The 16,131-nt window shown below is 42.1% G+C and overlaps 1 protein-coding gene across 1 annotated transcript; it reads right to left on the bottom strand.

Annotated features, from left to right (window-relative positions):
• Positions 1-9,146: 9,146 nt before the first annotated feature.
• Positions 9,147-14,435, bottom strand: Smp_151180 (WD40-repeat containing protein; the record flags this gene model as incomplete). Its single annotated transcript, XM_018790428.1, has 6 exons — positions 9,147-9,689; positions 12,396-12,671; positions 13,906-14,005; positions 14,039-14,105; positions 14,137-14,234; positions 14,275-14,435. 6 exons carry the CDS (start codon positions 14,433-14,435, stop codon positions 9,429-9,431), a joined length of 963 nt encoding a protein of 320 aa, XP_018646337.1. The 3' UTR covers positions 9,147-9,428.
• Positions 14,436-16,131: the final 1,696 nt, after the last annotated feature.

The raw sequence follows: 16,131 nt of genomic DNA on the forward strand, positions 1-16,131 counted from the left end.
AATATAGACGTGAACAAAATCTAGGTCTCGTACAATGCTATCGATAAACCTTTGGAAATATGACTTGGTTCCCTTGATAGCCCGTAAACCAGAAGGCTTTACTAGTCCAGATCAAGTATATTTATTGGCGATCTCGTGGTATCGAAATAATACCGAGACGTGCCAAAGAGTACAAGCGAACAAGCAGTGCGTGAGCAAGCTCGAACCAAACCAGGCGGTATATGGAACAAGAAGAGAAACGGATACAGTTAAACAAATACAGTAAAACAATCTCTGGTACAATTGGTTACAATAATAATAATTGTTTCTATTATTCCAATCGTGTTCTTATCGAGACTGGCCGGTCACTACAGGAGCCCCCCGCTAGAAAGGATTTACACTTTCGATACGTAGCGGTTTCATTCGTGGGACTGATCGCGAAACGTGCAATTGTAGGACGAAAACGTTGGCAGAACAGGGAGTGATCGTTGATCCTCGAGTTGCCACCAAAAGTCTTTGACGTAGAACGGTACCAGAAGGAACGTGCTGTATTGATTGCTTGGATTAGCATGCTACACCAGAGTGGTTTGTATCCAGAATCTGAAGGTTGCGTTCGTAGAGGTCCGGACCAGAAACGCTGCAGACGTAGGACGAAACCAGATTGAGCCAAGGAACCAGATGCGACCAGGATAACCATGTTCGGGACCAAATGTATGTCATACGTATTTGGAGTCAGAGAGATCGACTGAGTGCGTTGACTATAGCGTGGGTGATCAGGCCAGCTTTCGCCAAGATTGACTAAAGTCGACGATACCAGAACAGCGATGGTCAGAGGCGTAGGCTCGGGGTAAACAAAAAAAATGATAGAAAAAGAGAAAAGTGTAGATTTCTTGTAGTATAGGGGTAGATTCCTATACTGTATCCGTAGTTGGTTATGAGGTTAGTCGAGAAAGCGTACGGGTAAGCGTACTCGGCGACCAGAACGTGAGACGGTAGTCTCGTTCGAACCTCGTGAGCCTGCAATCTCATCCGCAGTCAAGGGCGGTGTGGTCTGTAGGTCTGGACGTGAGACGGAAGTCTCGTCCGTAGACGGGGCAGATGACACGTGCTGTTGACTGGGACGTGAGAATGAGGTCTCAGGTGCATCTAGCGTGGGATCCGAAGTAGATGTAGAAATCCCGCTAGAAGCTCTGATGGGTCTAACATTGGGTCTCGGCTTATCAGGTATAGCACTGTCATCGACGTGTGCTGGCTTGAGACGATCAATGCTGACTGTTTCGATGCGGCCACGTCGATCAACCTTGAAGGTCTTTTCGTGACGGGAAATCACGTGAAAAGGTCCTTCGTAAGGCTGTTGTAGAGGTTTGCGTACCGAATCTACTCGTATGAAAACATGTGAACAGGTAGATAACTCTCGAGGGAGAGCGACCTGTCGATGTTGTATACGAGTTGACACCGGAGTCAGTGTTCGCATGAATGCAGACAGTCGTTGGACGTAGTCTGATTCGCCGAACTTAGTGCTGCTCCGTGGTGTGAAAAATTCCCCAGGCAGACGCAATGTCGTGCCGTAAACAAGTTCAGCGGCGGAACATTGAATATCTGCCTTTAGACTCGTTCTGATTCCCAGGAGGACGAGCGGAAGGGTTTCGTACCAATTGTTGTTTTCGTGTGCTCGAAGAGCACTTTTAAGTTGGCGATGAAACCGTTCAACTAAACCGTTTGATGCTGGATGGTAGGCGGTAGTGCGTATGCGTTCCGTGCCAAGCAGTCGTGTTAGTGAGGAGAATAATGCGGACTCAAATTGTTGTCCTCGGTCAGTCGTGACAGTCGAGGGACAACCGTACATAGCTATCCATCGTTCTACGAAGCGGTGAGCAACTGTCTCCGCCGTAATAGACGTGATGGGAATAGCTTCGGGCCATCTTGTGAAACGATCAATGCATGTGAGTATGTGATCATACCCGTGCGATGGTGGTAATGGTCCTACAATGTCTATGTGAACGTGATCGAAGCGAGCATCAGGCGTAGCGAAAGTGCCAATAGGGGCAGCTACGTGCCTGTGCACTTTTGATCGTTGACATTGTAAACATTGTTTTACCCACATACGGACATCTTTATTCATTGACGGCCAGACGTATCGTGCAGCTATGAGGCGTAGGATGGCTGCGATACCAGGATGAGATAGACCATGAAGGGCATCAAAGACGAGACGGCGATAAGCGGAGGGTACGATGGGTCGAGGGAGGCCCGTGGAAGTATCGCATAGGATAGTACCTGAGCTAGTAGCTAGGGGTACTTCCCGGCATTGAAGGGACGTAGACTGTTGTGCTTCCGTGCATGAAGTATCGTTTGCTTGGGCGGCGGCCATAGCAGGTAGATCGAGCACTGGCAAAGTAACTGCATTCAGTTGGATACATGATAAAGCATCAGCAACACAGTTCGACTCGCCTTTGACGTGACGAAGGTCTGTCGTGAACTGGGAGATATAGTCCAAATGTCTGCACTCTCGTGGTGAGTAGCGGTCAGACTTGGTATGCAGAGCATACGTTAAGGGCTTATGGTCGGTGAATAAGATGAACTTACGACCTTCTACAGCGTGCCGGAAATGTTTGATGGCGCAGTAGGCTGCTAGCAGTTCGCGACCAAAAGCGCTATATCTCGTCTCCGTGGGAGTGAGGCGTCGTGAGAAAAATTCGAGGGGCTGCCAACTACCGGAGATATTCTGTTGCATAACGGCTCCTATGGCGAAATCCGATGCATCAACCGCTATACTAAGCGTGGCTGATGGGTCAGGATGCACGAGAAGTGTGGCTTGAGCTAGGGCCGTTTTGATATCTGAAAATGCAGTACGTGCGGCGTCGTTCCATTCCAGTTTGCGTGGATTACCGCGAAGTAAATCGGTTAACGGTCGTAACTGTTCTGCTGCGTGCGAAATGAAGCGTCGGTAGAAGTTGACCAAACCGAGAAATGCCTTCAGTTCCTTGAGTGTGGACGGTACAGTGTACTCCTTTATAGTACGTACTTTATCCTCACAAGGTAGAATACCCTCATGCTTAATAACATGACCTAAGAATTTCATTTCCTTCTTCCCGAGTTCACACTTATCGGGGTTGACTATTATTCCATTATCCGAAAGGCGCTGGAATAGTAGCGTCAGGTGTTGATAATGTTCATCTACGTTTGATGATGCGATTAGCAGGTCATCAATATAGACGTGAACAAAATCTAGGTCTCGTACAATGCTATCGATAAACCTTTGGAAAGTTTGAGCAGCATTCCGTAATCCAAATGGCATTCGTAGGAACTCAAATAAACCGAAAGGAGTCGTGATGGCAGTTTTCTCTATATCTTCAAGAGCGACTGGGATCTGGTGATATGCTCGTACCAGATCGATCTTGGAAAAAATTGTCGTGCCCTTGAGTGATGCCGTGATGTCATGTATGTGGGGGATGGGATAGCTATCGAAACGTGTAGCTGTGTTTAACGCTCGGTAGTCTCCGCATGGTCTCCAACTAACCCCATCCTTCTTTCGAACCATGTGGAGAGGTGAGGCCCAAGGACTGTGAGAAGGACGAATAATACCAGTAGCTAGTAAATTGTCAAACTCACGTTTAGCGAAAGCTAATTTGTCCGGTGCCAGTCGGCGAGGTCTTGCCGTGACTGGTGGTCCGCGGGTGACTATGTGGTGTACCACACGATTGGTCACCGATGGAGTCTCCTCGAGAGGATTAGTTAATTTGGGGAATTTCTGAAATAAAGCGTGGAATAAATCGTCACGCGAATGAAATACACCTGTGATTCGGTACGCGTTTGTGTGGGCTTTAGAGCCCATAAAGTTGCTGTTCGACGAAGTATCAATTAGCTGCAGCCTACGTGAATCGACTAGCAATTCATAGTGCTGTAGGAAATCGATACCGAGTATAGCTGTGGGAACATCGGCAATGATGAACGTCCACAGATACTGTCGTCGGTTGCTCAGGTTGACCGTAAGTTGTCGTGTACCATAGGTGGGAAAGACTGAGCCATTCGCAGCGCGTAGTCGAAGCATAGTGGCTTGAGACTTACTGTTACCGATAGGTACGACAGAAACTTGGGCACCCGTATCCACAAGGTACCTAGCGTTGGTGCGATAATCGTGCACGTAAAATAAACGGCCAACCTGAGGTGAAGTGCCGGCGAGTACGGCCGCATTTACTCGCCGGCTGAGAAGTTTCCCGCCTTGTATGAGCAGGGAGCTCGACAATGACGGGCACCGGCTCCGAAAGCACGGTGAAACCAGCACCAACCTGGACTCGCTTCCGAAACCGCCTTCTGGCGTGGCTTGGAAGATGCCCGCTTGGGGCGAGTCGTTACGGCTTTTCGAGATTGTGACCTGGGTCGGGGGACGTAGGGGGCTGGCACATTTGAGCGGTCTCGGAAACTGAGACGAGTATGGATACATCTGTCCCTATCCCCATGAGCCGGAGGTCGTCTAGCATCGAGATCAACGTTAGAACGGGAAAAACTAGCAACTAAATGGTCGCCTTTGGTGTTAACTCGTGCCAGAATCTTATCTGCTATGAGGGCCACCTTGTTGAGCGGGGTGTCCTCGAGCAGAGCCGTAAGGGTTGGCTGGATACTGACTGGTAAGGCTTCGAACCACAACTCTTTGACTATCTCAGAGTCAGCTGTCATGTTTCCTGCAAGGGATTGCAGGCGCGTGAGGTGGTGGCTCGGCTTAGCATCACCCATAGGGTGACGTGCTAAAAGTGTCCTCAATCTTTCCTCTCTTGATGGGAGGAAATGTCGAAGGATGGCATCCTTAAGACGGTCATAAACGTTTGGAACGTTGGGATTGAGGACAACCTCACGGACAGCGGTCAAATGATCCCCGGGCAATGATTCCAAAGCGCAGGTGTACTTCTGCCTTTGATTGGTTATGCGGCGGATCTCAAATTGAGATTCCAGTGCCGCGAACCAGACTTCTGGATCATGGGGGATGAAAGGAACCGGTCGGAAACTGATAACCTGTATTTCGGAGTCTATCATATTTATGTTATTCTTATCGTTATCTACCATATTAAGTTGCCAAAATATTATATATTGAAAAAAATCAATACGAATATATGCAACAGATGTGGATAGATAAATAGACTCACCGGATTGATCTGGTTTGGAGAATTGGCCAAGTTTGACTTGTGCTCGATGGATTGGGTTACCAGCTGTATTGCGTGTTCCAACAACGGCTCACCAGTTGTTGTGCGTGTTCCAAATAGGGTTCACCAGTTATTGTGCGTGTTCCAAATAGGGTTCACCAGTTTGTGTTTACTCCGAGCCTACGCCTTCGACCATCGCTGTTCCGGTATCGTCGACTTCAGTAAACTTTGGCGAAAGCTGGCCTGATCACCCACGCTCTAGTCAACGCACTCAGTCGATCTCTCTGGCTCCAAATACGTATGATATACATTTGGTCCCGAACATGGTTATCCTGGTCGCATCTGGTTCCTTGGCTCAATCTGGTTTCGTCCTACGTCTGCAGCGTTTCTGGTCCGGACCTCTACGAACGCAACCTTCAGATTCTGGATACAAACCACTCTGGTGTAGCATGCTAATCCAAGCAATCAATACAGCACGTTCCTTCTGGTACCGTTCTACGTCAAAGACTTTTGGTGGCAACTCGAGGATCAACGATCACTCCCTGTTCTGCCAACGTTTTCGTCCTACAATTGCACGTTTCGCGATCAGTCCCACGAATGAAACCGCTACGTATCGAAAGTGTAAATCCTTTCTAGCGGGGGGCTCCTGTAGTGACCGGCCAGTCTCGATAAGAACACGATTGGAATAATAGAAACAATTATTATTATTGTAACCAATTGTACCAGAGATTGTTTTACTGTATTTGTTTAACTGTATCCGTTTCTCTTCTTGTTCCATATACCGCCTGGTTTGGTTCGAGCTTGCTCACGCACTGCTTGTTCGCTTGTACTCTTTGGCACGTCTCGGTATTATTTCGATACCACGAGATCGCCAATAAATATACTTGATCTGGACTAGTAAAGCCTTCTGGTTTACGGGCTATCAAGGGAACCAAGTCATATTTGTACGCGTAATCGAATAGTAGTGGTGATCATAGTCCGTTCACGACTCGACATCCACTACAGTCTCGTGAACTGCAGCACGAGAAAATTAGGCTGGCTTCAAACCTGGTCGTGGCTGCATCGACCATATATTCACAGTTCATCAGGTTTTACAACACAGACATGCTTATCGGTATCCGACAATGGTAGTTTTCCTTGACTTAAGAGCAGCATTTGATTTTGTAGACCGAGTTCTGTGGCAGTGTCTGTCATTGAAAGGTGTACCTCAAAAGTAAATAAACCTTGTGAAGACTCTTTACCCGAACAATACCAGTCATTCTGGGTCGTTTGAGGGTTTTCTTTGACTAAAAAAACATCAGCGTTAGAAAACTTCGTGATTTGGAGGATGCGGTCGGAAGATGCAGCCAGCTCTACGGCGTTGTTTTGAAACGATACGAGTATTGCTTGCACCTCTTGACGAATTTCAGACATGTTAATTTGTCTGAATAGGCAATCATCGAAGGTCCTTTGGCCGATAACTTCTCTCATTCTTAGCAACATGTCTGTCGCAGAACCATGTCGCAGGTTGATATTATTTAGGAGTTGGTCCAACCTTTGTCGATCAGTTAGCTTTCCGCATCCCTGAATCGATCATTTTAGCGTTTCGTAAGGTTCAGAAGCATCACTAGTAAACATACTACGTGTGACGTACCTGTTGAAATCGCGCGGTAGTGCCTTTTCAATTACGAAGAACGGTGCGCGTGAATCAGTAATGCCGTGCTCGTAGAAGTCGGCCTCTACGTAGCAGAACCAGGCTTCGTATTGTCCGGCCAAAATGGCATTAACTGAAACGAGGGTGGTGTAAGAATCTTGATCTTAAGTAGCTTAGGAGTCTGATCTGTCATGGAGAATTTAAAGTATGAGAATGAACAAGGGAAAATATCCCGAAATACGAAAAATATATCACAACATATAAAAAAACAAAGCCAAGCAATGATTTATGAAGTTCCAAAAAGGAACAGGATAACAGTTTATTGGTTGGTGTACCAGATCACGTCGGTCTCACCACTGAAGATACCACAGGTATTGTAGTTTGACAACAATTTGCCAGTAACACCTTCTATAATTGAATCGCGCCCACCCAGTAAAATCAAAAGTCAGAAGCGAGGAGGTTGGAAGATATATTTGATGGGTTATCAATGTATCGAGGAGTGACTGATCTAATCTGGCTAGTGATCACAGGAGACGTTGCGCACGCCGTTCTGTAACGTGATCTGGTACGGATGCATGACGGAGCGCCTTCAGATAGGTGAGTCCATTAAAACTAATTTGGTCAGCATCCAATGTTGAACACCTACAGAGCTGTTGATTTTGGGGATTTATTTACTGCTACATTACAAACAAATGACGGATTTGAAAAAAATGCTGATGATAACAATTAAAAATAGAACTTAAAAAGTAATAATTTCATTTGTTAGGTACAACCATGGACGCCATAGGGGGTAGCTTGGAGCTACCGCAGACAATTTCTGAGTCTAAATTTATTGAGTAAGTATTAACAAGTGACTCGCATATAGTGGTACCAGATGAACTATTAGTGTTCTGAGCTCGATGTTCACATCTAATAACTATTTTACATTTGTGAGCGTGTACAGTAAGCTATATCTAACCAGGCAATCCGCTGAGGACAGCACCGCTATAGATTTCCGTCTTCATATTTTCAGATGCTTTTATGGAATAACCACCCTTCCAGTAACTATCACAACGGAGTACTCAGTAGACCTGCGACAGTATTTCGACTAATAGAATCGTTGACAATGGTGACACCTGGGAATGAAGTCTAAAGTTGATAGTCAAGGTAGGAGGAATAATAAAAATTAAAGAGGGCATGACCACAGTGCCCAAGGGGATATTGCTCGAGGCTGTTCACACACGATCTTTTCGTGTTAGCTCCCTGCTTGTTGAGACCTTACAGTCCAGTATCCGTGGGATAAGACGAAGTGTGCATTTTGAGGGTCGACCTTCCCTAACCCCACCCTTCCTTTGTGGGGGGGCAGCATCACTGTCATGCTGACTGACTGAGGGAAATACTTTGTAGTCATTCACACCTTTGTATAGTCGGCGTTAACAGCTTCGCCTTCGGACCTTGGTTTTTCAGCTCCTAGTTTTACCGTTCTATAACCGAACTGCCTGACAGGGTAGGATCTCCAAGAACGATCACTTCACCACGTTAAGGTAGCAGCAACGGTCCTTTTGCTGCTGGGTCAGGCCTGCTTACCGACTTGCTTCGATCGACGTTCAATACGCAGTAGTTACTGTCTTACGTAATCCACGGATTGTTCTCAGCCTCAAGTGGATTCAGGAACACACAAGCACTAGGGCGATTCTTCCTCAACACAAAGTGCTACGCAACGTCCAGCTGTTAACACGAATCTGGCGTGGACGACCGCTGTATACAGCGTGAAACTTAGAATCAATGGCGGTAAAGAATAGGTATAAACAATATGGTTCGAGAAATAGGTTCGTGGGGAAGGAATGTATATGGATATCAAAACTTAGGATCTAAAGGCAAACAAAGGGTTAATGCATGTGCTACCGATTCCCAACCACAACCAGGTAGTCTGGACGTACCGAGCTAGACAACCGTGAAACGACTAAATGCGTTATCCCTATCCTACGGGTTATCCTTTATCTCTTAATATAATTAATTATAGACTGATTCGTGTACACTAAGATATATATATATATATATATCCTACTATCTTGTTACATTAAGCCTGTAGACTTTATCTATTCATGATACATATACAAATACATTATTATTCACTCCTAGATCACACCTTCACTTTCTGGATTTTATACATTTAGTCTACTGGTACAATGTGTCATAAATACTATTTTCGCTAAGACCTTATAGTATGACCCTCATTTTTACACTGTTGATAATCATCATAGTATAAAGGTGTTTTAATCGTATAGTTATGCAAAGTTATATGGGATACTCACGTATTAGAGTCAGGTTTGCCTATAAAAGTGATTAACTCTACCTAGCAACATTTAGGATTACAACTACGAAGTAATTATTTCCCTCCCGCAAGTTTATTTATCATATATGTCCAATAAAATTAATAACTTGATTTATGATATTTGTTTTCATTAGTCACCAACGTGAAACTCTTCCGGCACACCGTGAGCTGGTTACATTTTGTTACATAATTTTCATATTATTCGGTGGTTTAGCATCACGCATCTCTAATAATACAACATGAATTGAAAATGCATTTTCCCAAAAACGTAAGAATGGTTAGCGATTTAAAGTTTTCTGTTTAAGAGTAACATATTTACAAAAGTGAAAAGGAACAAGAAAGTTATGACACCACAGATAACTCATTTTTACTCTTCAAGAGCTGGAAGCCAGAACGATGTTTGGTTGGACCCTGTAGCTAGCATCGCGAACCGAGGATTAAAGGCGAGACTATGAATGGCTGCGTTTGGTAACTGAGTAGCAGCTTCATAACCCGGTAGGCTTGCCACACGTACTCCAGTTTCAACAGACCAAATATGTACAATTCCGTCTGGCGAACCAATTAAAACAAACTGACTGTCTGGTGTAAAACTGGCATGTAATGTTTGTCTATCAGTATTTGGTATAACCTGTTAAGGTGAAACAATTTAGTACGAAACTAGTAATACTTAAATTCTGGAACAGATTATTCAAATAAAATTAAAATCTGACATACGGGAAATAATCTCACATATCTAACTAGGAGTCAACTGATAATTTAGACTGTGATGATGAAATAATAAAAACTCAACTCGACTACCCTGTACGGGTTTGTGCAAAAAAGTGTGAATCACACATCTGTTGTATGAAGGCTAATGACAGTGTCTGGTTTTTAAATCCTTTTAAATGAAAAATTCAAACCACCAACCTATTGTCTGAGGGTCAAGTAATTGAAGTAACAAACCAAAGTGAGAATAAATATGTAATGAGTGAATTCTGGTCAAATATACGAAGGACTGATTAGGTGTACAAATCAATTTCGCTGATACAGCGAACCCGTAGATTTAATTTTCATCTCTATGACCGTTTCATAAAGACGATAAAATTGTCAGTTTCCCAAATAATGATTTAAGCTGACATCTTTAGGGTCTTAAATAAGCCTAGATAAAATAAATAAAATCCAGTGACTCCAATCGCTATTTAATAACAAAAGCGAAATAGAAATTTGTACTGGATTAAATATTCGAATCAAATACGTTTTGACGAACCGAAGACTATTTAGAAGAACGAGTAGGCAACATTAGGTTAAATTAGTTAAGTATGCATAAAATAAGACACATAGATGAATATTAATCAACAAGCTGTTCTCAAGAAATAACAAACTAAACGCTTAATCTTCTTACCCAACTACTAAGTCTGCCCTGAAAGATAGTTTAGGGTTTTGATGATTAGCAAGTTTTTCTTGTTAAAATTATAAAGAGAATGTTGACTACTGAATTATGCGGTGATACAATGTGGTTACCTAACTGCTGATCAAGAGAACTAACTATTGACACAAGATCTAAGATTAGCTGATATTAAAAGGTAACACGATTGGTTAGAGGAAATTTTCCTCTGGTAAAATTATATGATGGGCATACATTAAGTGAAAAGAGGACATGATTATATATCATTAAATATATAAAAGATTTTGCGTGATTGGAGTTTCATTGGCTGTTAATGCGCCAACAAAATTATGGCCTATCTCTACAGGGCTTAAACTATCACCTAATACATCGGAGTTGCAGGCTTAAAACCCAGCTTCTCTGATTTGTGTGGCCGAGTAGTGTAACCATTCCTCACAGAAATGTACAGCTCAAAGTTTAACGGGCAAACATAAACTACAATTATAAGCCATTTGCCCAAACCTGAGGGTAGCATTCGACTACATATGTCAAGGCCACATGATAAAATCTGTTTGTTAATTACAGAAGTGTTGAATAAGCATTTAGCACTAATGTGGTCTTCAACCTGCACTCTCGCAGTTACGTTAGAGCTTTATTGAGACTAATCGTCTGAAGTGACTATATCAGTCGATATTTGTTGGGATTTTTCACTCTCTTCATTTTTATCCAACTTTACGCACACATTTTTAGAAGTAATACGCCGTTACTCTGATATCGTACTAGTCGATTCATTTAGTGACCTGGAGTACCCAGGTTGTTGTGACTGACTGACTGAGTACCCAAATAAAGTTCTGTTAAGCGACGATAACAAAATCCAGTTTTTAACACACCTTTTGGACTGCTGGTGTATGAATTCTTAGCACAGATGCACATGTTTAGTTACTAGGATTAGATGTCAATTGACAGAAAATGTACAGTAACTGTAAGTGCAGCCGAATATAACCTACAAGCGCGGAGCTCCTGACTCAGTTTGAACCATGTAGGAAGATGTAGGCATACAGGTTGATGTATGAAAGGTTACTTGGGGATCTTAATTGATGTGGTTTAAAATCAGATTAGTATAACATAAGCTTTCTCAGCTTTTTATTCTCTCTCATAGTTTTGCTTTTGGTTTTTCACCACTAACAATGCCATAACTTTAATTTCCTTCCCTTACGTTGATAATTTCGAGCTTTCAATAAAAATGGGAATGATGGAAAGGTGACTGGGGAGTTACAGCACCCAACTTTTAGTCGTCATGTTCCCCCACCTACTTCCTTTCTGGTACCCAAGTGATATAAATAGCCCTGGCACTAAACGTGTTGTTCAAGAACTTATACTCCGTTATTAAGTTGCACAGAACTTACTAACCATGGTCTAATAAGGTGTTGAACTAATAATAGCTTTGGGAAAATATTAATCAAGCTAATTCCTACAAGACTATGTCGAAAAGATCTAACCTCCAACAATCAACAATATTCTAAAATTGACATTTTCAAACCTTACGTCCTAAACAGTATACCATAGTAACAAGTAAATTACTTATCACCACGTTTGAAGACTCCTCAGGGTCGCCTTACGAAGCCATGGTTTTATGCACCAAAACAAGAGATGATGAGACTAACAAGATAACTTAATCTCAATCAAATATACAAACCCATACAGTCCAACTATGAGACTTAAACCTACACTTAGCTCTAGATTATATAAGAAATGTTTCTGTGGACATTAAATTCTTGATTATTTAAGACTTATAACTTAAAGTGGTGAGATATTCTGGTTAACATGATCACGTACCTTAAGCCCAGATCTCTACAAATAATTGGATTTGTTTTTGCTTAACCATGTTGCTGACAGTGAAAAAGTATACAATGTTTCGAAATATACCCCTCCGAAAAATTTGTTTATAAAATGTATTGAGATTAATCTTACGGTTAGTGTATGCAGATGGGATCCTTTAAATGCGTCAACCAGACGAATATGAGTTCCGTTGGTCGTTATTAAGAGAGCCTTTCCGTCAGAAGAAAATTGTAAACCGGTCCAAATGCATCCACTTGTTTCCATGCCCAATTTGAACGTAGCAAACGGTCCTTTATCAAAAGATCGTAGGTCGTAGAGTTTGACAGATTCGGAATTAATTCCCGCTGCAAATATCAATCCTTCTGGATCAAAAGCGGCTGTCGGTCGACCAGAAACATGCATTACACCCTTAAGGGAAAGCCGTTAAAAAGTAAAGTAAGACTATGGAGGATTTTGAAAAATATCCATGCACCTACATACTAGCTTCAAACGTTCAACGAAACTTATGCACTGATGAGACGTTGACAATGCACTAATTCAAGTTCGAATACTGCTTTATAACAAAATATCGCAAGTACATAAAATTCTATTAATCCCTTTTTAAATTCTTCCATTCAAAGTTATAGAGTACGTAAAGCAAGTGATTCTGCAAGATTAACTGCTCCGTTTTTTAATCACAAATAAATAGACAGTGCAACTGATAATGGCTTCAGTGGACTAGTTTTAAGGAACTAAATAGGAATTCATTTGACATCTGTCTGTATTTTGATGTTTAACTAGTGTCTGTAAACAATAAAAAAATTATTTTCAGATGCTTTTTGGTTGTTTCTCTTTGAGTCTCTATTGCTATAGGTAAACTACAAACTTGTTGACATTTGACGAATGCCAGAAGATCCAGCAACAAATCCATAAAAATCACACAAATTTAAATTTTCTTATCCGACATAAGTTATCTGAATAAAGTGTATACTATTAAGTGTTAATTACTTACCATGTAGATGTTACAGGACCGGTCTTGAGCGATATTGTTTGTAACGACGAGTCTACACAGCTGTCCATATCGGAGTAGCTATCTAGAGGCTCGGATCTGCGACATACTTTTCAACAGCCGAGAGCTTTGACTATTGAGATGCTTTTCCAACCCACACTTTACCTTCTTGATGAACCACAACATCACATAAAAGCTTTATGGCTGGCTGCCTATGTAAAAGATGTCTCGAGGAATATGACAAATGTTGGGTAGAAACTAGTAAACACATGCGCAATAGCATGGAACAACTACCAAATAAATATTATTTGCGGAGTCACAAAGCTCTAAAACACGAAGGGAAACCTGAACCCATGGTTAAAACCAATAACCAGTTTTTTGGTTAACCAACTAACTGACCCTCGAGAAATCAATAAACAAAGTGGGGGTTAACGCGTGAGTTTCATTTACTTAATCTCAGCCCTCTACAGATGGCGATCTAATAATATTTTTCTAAGATATGAAACCAGGTTGGAACCTGTTACTGAAAGCCTCAAAATCATTTTAAAAGTAACACCTGTAGAGCTCTGTTGCATGAACGTTAAGCATGATATGGACGATGAATAACAATAAAATGACGGCACATAATAAATCTCAATACGAAGCCAAACATACATGGCAGTTGGGTGACCTCAAATCCCACAAACGAATAGTACTGTCCATTGAACCAGACAAGAAGGTGTCATCAATAGGTGACATACACAAAGAAACGACCCTGTGTATACAAACATTAATTCTGTTAGCTTACCTTTTAGTGTGACTTTGGAAGTACCTGATATACTTGTTATCATGCAAAGAAAGGTAACGTATTGTATCTTGGGAATGTTAGCATCATAAAGTAATTACCATCAATCTTTGTAGAAGCGTGAATTGCAGTGGTCGGACTGTGAGTGAACTGTATTAAGTTTACTCCATACTTTTTGCTGTTGAGTGTACGTTTAGGTCTGTGGTCAAGTATGAGGACATGATAAACGTGATAATTACGTTCCGCTAGAACAATCGTAAGTCACCATCTGATCGTCATCGCTGCTAGAAATAAGCGTCTCACCATTACTTGAATAGCTGAGGGAATTGATACGGTCTGAATTTTCTTTAAAATATTTCACAGGTTTAAAAGTACGGATAGTGGAATCCGTCAACTTCATTTGTCCCTATACCAAGATAAAATTCGGGTTCTGATCAAAACCACCTCGACCTTGGAAGCCGCAAAACGCGGGAGAAAACACTTTGCAAACTAAATGGTTCAAATGGTTGAGAACGGAATAGAAGAAGCTTTCGCTTAACGGGCTTCCGTGTCCAGTAGCAGTGGATCACCAATACCTTCAGGCAAGAACCTAGGTATATTAACAATAATAGGAAAAAAAGAAATTGGTAAATCATAATAAGATGTTATCCTTAGTCCTTAAGAATAAGTCAAGTTTCCTCTTAAAGGACTCTCGGGAAGGCGCTTGGACTAGCTCAGTCAACAGCCGATTCCAGCATTTGACAACTCTTACGGAGTAGAAGTTGTGTCTGCAGTCTGTTCTGCTATGTTGGGTCTCCAGTTTCTATGTGTTGCCTCTTAGGTTCGTGCTGTGACTAAGCTTAAGAAGATGTTTAAGTGGATGACCAGAAGTGTTAAGGATACCATAAGCCATAAGGTTACCTCTAAGACGCCTATACTCTAACGGGTAAAGGTTAAGTGATTGGAGGCGCTCTTCATAAGGTTTGAATTTGAGTCCCCAAACTGATTTCGTGGCTCGACGTTGGGTACGTTCCTTAGTGTCCTTACCCTTTTAGAGGGAGGGAAGAAATACTATGTTTCCGTACTCTAGATGGGGACGAATAAAACTGTTGAAGATTATGTGTAAAGTTCTACCGTCAAACTGGCCAAAAATGCGCTTTCTAGATATGAAGCAAGTCAGTCAATCAGAGGGGGTTTGATACCCAATCGTCTCAGCTTATTGATAAGACATATGTGGTTAACCCTATCAAAAGATTTTGAGAAATCAAGGTAAATGACGTCAACCTTCCTCTTGAGATCAAGGATGGTTGCCTATCTATCCACCGCAGTCAGCAGGTTGGTCATACAAGAATGACCCTTTCTGAAACCGTGCTGTTGGGGTGAGAAGAACTTTAAGGATAGCAAGTATTCGTGTGTACCGTAGTATACTGGAGACTCCATCATTTTAGAAGGCATGGAGAGAACAGCCACTGGTCGGTAGCTTGAGGGTTCACAGCGTCAACCTCCTTTGAAAATTGGTGTGATGTAAGCCAGCTTCCAAATTCCGGCAGCTTGCCTCAGCTCAGCGAGAGTGAAAACATCACGCTGAGTGGTGATGCCAGTGTAGCTGTAAATAATTCCCCAAAATCAATAGCTCATTAAGTGTTCGACATTGGATGCTGACCATGTTGTTTAAGTGGACTTGTTTAATTGAAGGCTTTCGGTCATGCATCCGTACCAGATCACGTTGCAACACGGCGTGGAACACAGCTCCTACGTTCATTAGCCAGCTTATAGTAAAGGTTCCTCGATATATTGGTAACGAATCAAATATATCTTTCCTACCTCTCCTCGTCTGACTTCTGGTTTCTATTTGACTGGGAACGAACGATTATAGAAGATACTACTGGTTGCTAGTTGCAAAATTAGAACATCCGTGGTATCCTCATTGGTGAGCCCGACGTGATCTGGTACACCAAGCCAATATACTGTGAGTCTGTTCCATTTTGGAACATTATTATTCATTGTTATTCTTTATTTGAATTTTATATATTGTGATATACTGTTTTTTCGCGAATTTTTTTTTCCCGGATATATTTTAATTAGACATTTTTCGTTCTCTATATTACTATGACGGA

Source organism: Schistosoma mansoni (genome assembly GCF_000237925.1).
Source record: "Schistosoma mansoni, WGS project CABG00000000 data, supercontig 0113, strain Puerto Rico, whole genome shotgun sequence".
NCBI classification, from domain to species: Eukaryota; Metazoa; Platyhelminthes; class Trematoda; order Strigeidida; family Schistosomatidae; genus Schistosoma; species Schistosoma mansoni.